This window comes from Lynx canadensis, chromosome B2 (genome assembly GCF_007474595.2).
Source record: "Lynx canadensis isolate LIC74 chromosome B2, mLynCan4.pri.v2, whole genome shotgun sequence".
Classification (NCBI taxonomy): domain Eukaryota; kingdom Metazoa; phylum Chordata; class Mammalia; order Carnivora; family Felidae; genus Lynx; species Lynx canadensis.
This window is the reverse complement of record NC_044307.1, coordinates 1,693,128-1,697,490: the sequence shown is the minus strand read 5'-3', so window position 1 is coordinate 1,697,490 and position 4,363 is coordinate 1,693,128. Positions and strand designations below refer to the sequence as shown.

Below are 4,363 nucleotides of genomic sequence, written 5' to 3'. Positions count from 1 at the left end.
TGAGCTGATGGACTATTACACCCCAAGGGACCATTTTTCTCTTTTGTAGTCATGTTCCCCCAACAATCAATAAATATCTCTTCAGCTCAGTTAAGGAAGGAAAGTACTAGAGAGGAAAGGTGAAAGTGGTACTTACCAAGGTAGGACAGAGAACAATATTTACCAAAGGGCACAGATTATTAAAATGTTTGTTAAAAGTCTAAGTTTATAGGAGGTGCCTGGGTGGCTCTGTTGGTTAAGCATCAGACTCTTCATTTCAACTCATGATCTCGTGGTTTGTGGGATCAAGCCCCGAGTCAGGCTCTGCACTAACAGCACAGAGACTGCTTGGGATTTTCTCTCTGTTCCTCCCCATCTTGTGCTTGCTCTCTCTCTCTCAAAATACATAAATAAACTTAAGAAAAAAGTCTAAGTGTATAAGAGCACTTTAAACTGCAATCAAATTCAATTATAGCAGAAAGGCAAAAGTGTATTCATTCTATTGCTTGGAAGAAAACTTCCTCTTAATCTTCCCCCAAATAGGGCACTATCCTTGGAGATTCAGTGTAAACTGATAATTCCCTTATATTAACTAAGATATGGAAAAACAGTTTTACTGAAATTTGGCCCGAGGGAGATAAATGTCCCACCAAACTCATTAAGATGAAGATTCTACCTCACTCAAAGGAAATACTGGAAAAAGGGTCTGATTTCTTGGCTGTTCTGGTCCCTTTATTCCTATTTTCTGGAGATTGTGAAGGGGATCAGGACGTAAAAAGGGGATCAGGAAACTTTGTCAGTGGGAAGCACATCTGACATGCTGTGTATGAAGTCCTTCCTGACATGGAGAGAATGTGGGAGGGAAAAAGGATTGAAAGTAGACTGGAGTACCATGCAGGGGAAGGTATGGGCATGAAAACAGGAGGGAATTTAATGTGGAAGAAGATAGGAGCAGTGCAGTCAAAGTGAAAGGTTTAAAAGGTGGCTCTATCCTAATGGGTAGAGAAAACTTAAAAAGACAGGATAGGGCAAGACACTGAGGAGGCCTCTGTAAAGATCATAATGGAGAGATAATATAAGAAGCCACTGAATGATGTGATAATTCCACGCTTTTTAATGAAAGCAAAGATGGGTATGTTAAAGTAAGTAAGTAAATACGTAAATAAAAATCTTTTGCTTAAAAGGTCAAGAACACCGTTATACTTTGCAAACAGAGAGGGCAGATGAGCCAGGGAGGATTCTGGGTGAAATCAGGCACGGCCATCAGTCTCCTTGGCTACTATCTCCTGATTAAACTGTAAAGAAGGCTGTGATTGGCCAAGCAGGAGCCCGGCTACCCTGATCCACCTTTCCAGACGATCCTCCTCTTTCTCCTCACCTCTCTCTAGGGAATGGGGCTCCAAGGTCATGCTGGGGGGGGTGGTCTCCACATGCTGGGCTGATCACACGGTGACTGGCAGCCGGCTCCCAGGGATGTCACTTCCTCCCAGGAGCACTTCCTGTCCATCTGCTTGGAATGTGCCCTGGGGACAATTAGGGACCATGGGGCTTGGGAAGAGAGTGCCCTGAGAACTAGATGTAAAACCTTGGAAGTACTTCCCATGGAGCCAGGACAGGGAGTAAAAGGTACTCAACAGGCTTAGAAGGAGAGATGAGGCAGGAAAAGGAACAGACAGAAACAATGATGCAGGACGGGGACAGAAGCTCATGGCTGCCCTCACAGCTCTCCTACTGACCTAACCGGTAAATGCTGCACTTTGTCACCACAGAACATGCCTCTCTTCCCACCTGCTCTCCGGGCTCGTCCAGCAACCGCTCCAGATCCTCCAGCACGGTCACCGCCTGCTCCCCGCTCTCCGGGTGCTGTCCCCGCACCAGGCCTGGAGCTCGGCGGGCAGGACGGTCACGAGCTGCTCCAGCACCGGCAGCTCCAGGATCTGCTCCTTGCTGTGCGTTTCTGGGCTCAGCCACTGGCGGCCCAGCTCGCGGAGCCGGCGCAGCGCCTCGCGGGGTCCAGGCGTCTCCTGGTAGGGGAAGAGCCTGAAGCGCTGGTGGAAGATCTGACTGGACTGGCTGTTCAGCTGCAAGTCAGTTTTCTTGTACGTAAAAGGGATCTTCCTCCACCTTTACCATCGCAGGTCCTTCCTGTTGTCCATCTTGGATAAGATCTGTAGCCATTTTCTCTCAGCTGGGGGCGAGGGGAGGGGTCCGCGAAGACGGCTCTCTGCTGCAAGGAGATTCCCCTTCACAAAATGTAGGAAAGTGCTAAGATGAAAAATTGCCACCAGTTAAAAAGGAAAATCTACAATTTCATCTGCGTTTAAAGGCTGCCCAGAACACTTTGAGAAAAAGAGAACAGAAAAGATTTTTGAAGTTTGGCTAACAATGATTGATGTAGATGATTTGAGGAGTTGACATTCTTGGTAACGGAATTTTTTTTTTCTAATGGAAATTTCTGACTATTTTCGAAATTACGGGAATAATCCTTTTCCTACCAGTCTTTCCTGTGCTCACTCTACTCCAATTAAACCCTTTTCAATTTTATTAAATTTTTTTTCAAGTTTATTTATTTTTCTTGAGAAAGAGGGAGAGCACACACAAGTTGGGGAGAGACAGGGAAAGGGGAGAGGGACTCCCAAGCAGGCTCGGCCTGCTTTGCAAACAGCACAGCGCCGGATGCGGGGCTCCCCTCTGACACTCCGGACAGCCCTGGGGAGGGGAGCCGCCGGGGCGGGCCCTCGTGGGTCACCAGGAGACCCGTCTCCTGCACGGGGGGGGGGGGGGGGGGGGGGGGTCTTACCCTCGGCGCGGCGGGTCCGGAGCTAAGTCGGTGAGTTTGGGCTCACTCACCCGGAAGCCCAGAAACCCCACTTCCGGCCGGCCTATAACCCGGAAGTGCGCCGTACCGCTCTAGGAGTTCTCGTCTCTGTGGCTCCCGCCGGCCGGAAACCGCTGCGTTTTGTCCCAGGTGGTCCCCTGTGGCCTGGGAATTGGCAGAACCAGGGCCCTGCCGGGTCAACACCTGGCTGGCTGGTCCAGAAATGACCGTCAGTCTGGAGATACTGATTTTGTTCTTCCACTCCCCCCCCCCCCCCCACGGTTTTCCTCTTCCTCTCTCCACCTCTGCCATCCCGAAGTCTACACTTCCCCTTGTCCCTTTCCGCGTTTTCCTCCCGGCTCGAGTGATCATATATGCAGACACATGTTCATGTGCAATTACAGACGGGCACTGTGGTGTTTAACCGGTCGGTTAGTTTTGTGCTATGGATTGTGGGGGAGCAAGAATACCTGTTGCCCTAAAGATCCTTCTAGCCCAACAAGAATCAAATTGACGGATTGAAGGGAGAGCATCAAATTTAATAGTATACGTGAGGGGAAGCCACACAGACATGAAATTCCAAAGACTGGCAAAATGAGGCACATATGTCATTCTCAACTAAAGAGAAGGGGTCGGAGTCTGAGACTCCAAGGGAAGGAATGCAGTTCACCAGATGAAAAAGAGTTAAGTGTCTGGTAAACAAACGTTTTCACGACCGCTCAGAAACAATGGGAAATAGAGGAGGACCCTGATCAAAGAAGCCTTGCCAGGTTCCTCTCTGTCCACCATGCCTACTTCATACCATAGTGTGGTTGTCCATGGTTACCGCTCTTCCTGGAGCAGCTCTTCTACCTAAATTCTTTTTAGGTAATTGTGGGGGCGGTAAAGAGCTTTTCCGGAATCCGCTGGGTTTCTATTGCTTGTTAACTCAAAATTGCCTTCACACCTAGGAGGCCCATCTTGGGACAGCCTGCCCTTGGGCCCTACAGGATCCAGTTACTAAATCTCTGTGTACCTCATTTCCTTATCTGTAAAATAAGAATAACAGTACACATATCAGGCAGTTATCATGTGTAAAGAGCCCCTACAGCCAGATAGATCCTTCCAAGTCATCTGGAATAATTTTTAAGCATTATTTTTAATGGTCTTAAGGCATTTATTTTAATAGCTAATTTACTATCAATAGCATACTAAAATATATTTCTTTTTGTTTTGACGTTTCTTTATTTCTAAAGAGAGATAAAGCGCACAGGAAAGGGGCAGAGAGAGGGAGAGAGAGAATCTCAAGCAGGCTTCCCACTGTCAATGCAGAGCTCAACTCAGGGCTCGATCCCACAACTGTGAGATCACAACCCCAGCTGATATCAAGGCTTGGACACTTAACTAACGGAGCCACCCAGGATCCCCCTAAAAAATATTTCTTTTTTTGTTGTTGTTGTTATAATGAACAAGTCTGCAATATTTATTCTTTTTTTTAAATTTTTTAAATGTTTATTTATTTTGAGAGCCAGAGAGAGACAGAGCACAAGTGGGGAAGGAGCAGAGAGAGAGGAAGACACAGAATCT

At 47.5% G+C, this 4,363-nt stretch overlaps 1 protein-coding gene across 1 annotated transcript; it reads right to left on the bottom strand.

Moving 5' to 3' along the window:
- Positions 1 to 343: 343 nt before the first annotated feature.
- On the bottom strand, positions 344 to 3,617 carry LOC116738089 (zinc finger and SCAN domain-containing protein 12-like). The gene is given in 5 exon segments (XM_032593295.1): positions 344 to 1,502; positions 1,768 to 1,853; positions 1,856 to 2,103; positions 2,886 to 2,962; positions 3,600 to 3,617. Coding segments are annotated over 5 exon segments (510 nt in total). The 3' UTR covers positions 344 to 1,421.
- Positions 3,618 to 4,363: the final 746 nt, after the last annotated feature.